Below are 1,273 nucleotides of genomic sequence, written 5' to 3' on the forward strand. Positions count from 1 at the left end.
TTCTCATTTAGGATTTCACACATTTCTTCCTCCTCATAATAAATAACGTGATTGTCTTTAATGTCGCTAAATTTGATCTCTACTCTTAGTTTTACCATTTATGTAGTTAAAGAAGAGTTTTGGTTGACTTGTGCATTTGTTGATTATATTCTTTTCAGTCTAATTTCGCCTTTCATACGCTGCCTGAGATCTATGTCTTCTGAATCTTTTCCAAAGGAGCTGCTTGTTTTCTCTCATTTTCTTGCATTAGTCATTGAACCATTTTTTAGCCGTTTATTGCTTCAGTTTTGAATTTTGATATGTTTTTCATTTCTTTTATATAGATCTCACAAAATTTTGAATACTGAACATCAAGGTTCTCATCGGCTAGAAGTGTTACCCAGTTTATGCTATCAAAGAAATCTTTAAGGCTTCTATAAGCACTTCTTGTAACTGTACTTTTCCTTTCTTTCCTTGTTTACAATGTTTTTCTTGTAGCAGACAGTATTTTAGTTTAACCACTACATGGTCGCTCTTTCCTAAAGGAGGACAATACTCGATATCCTTAATATCGTCGTTATGTTTTGTGAATATTAAGTCAAGCATAGATTGTCTATCTAGCCCTCTTACTCTGGTATGATCTGTTACATTCTGGAAAAGGCAATACTCATTTATGACTTCTAGTAATTTAGCATTGCACGAATGTGGTAGCGCTCTGGGATCGAAACTTTCCCGGTCGATTTTGCTATTAAAATCCCCTGTGATAAGAATTTCTTTTGCATTGGTTTCCTAAAGTCGTAGTACTTCTCACAGGCTCTTTAATATCTCTTGAATTAGTGTTTAGTAATTTTCTTGTGACCACACCGATGTATGAGGTTATTATATTTACCCCGTTTATTTCTACCTCAATTACCTTCAGTTCCACTATGGGGTCTTGATTAATTTCTAACTCCTTTATAATAATTAATTTCCTTGTTAATATTGCTTCTGAGTGTAGCAATATTAAAATATTGAAAATGTGTGAGGGTGTGTGAGTGTGAGTGTGAGTGTGTGTGTGTGTGTGTGTGTGTGTGTGTGTGTGTGTGTGTGTGTGTGTGTGTGTGTGTGTGTGTGTGTGTGTGTGTGTGTGTGTGTGTTTACTTGTTTTTCAGTGTAAGTGTGCGTGTTTGTGTGTGACATCACAATGATTATAAGTTGTTAATTTTTAAATGTTGCACACCCAACATCAAACACTCCACTTTCCACTCAGCCGTATGACCTCGACCTTCCATTCAATAATCGCCTGGGTAAAAAA

At 35.4% G+C, this 1,273-nt stretch overlaps 1 protein-coding gene across 1 annotated transcript in view; it reads right to left on the bottom strand.

Moving 5' to 3' along the window:
* Positions 1 to 265: 265 nt before the first annotated feature.
* The window catches only part of LOC113807358 (uncharacterized), a gene marked incomplete at its 5' end in the record, with an annotated part of 75,310 nt that continues 74,302 nt past the window's right edge, over positions 266 to 1,273 (bottom strand). The window contains 3 exons of the mRNA XM_070136238.1: positions 266 to 389; positions 536 to 630; positions 791 to 931. Of these exons, the coding sequence (XP_069992339.1) occupies positions 266 to 389; positions 536 to 630; positions 791 to 931 (360 nt within the window). The remainder of the gene's footprint in view (positions 390 to 535; positions 631 to 790; positions 932 to 1,273) is intronic.

This window comes from Penaeus vannamei, chromosome 21 (genome assembly GCF_042767895.1).
Source record: "Penaeus vannamei isolate JL-2024 chromosome 21, ASM4276789v1, whole genome shotgun sequence".
In the NCBI taxonomy this organism is placed as follows: domain Eukaryota; kingdom Metazoa; phylum Arthropoda; class Malacostraca; order Decapoda; family Penaeidae; genus Penaeus; species Penaeus vannamei.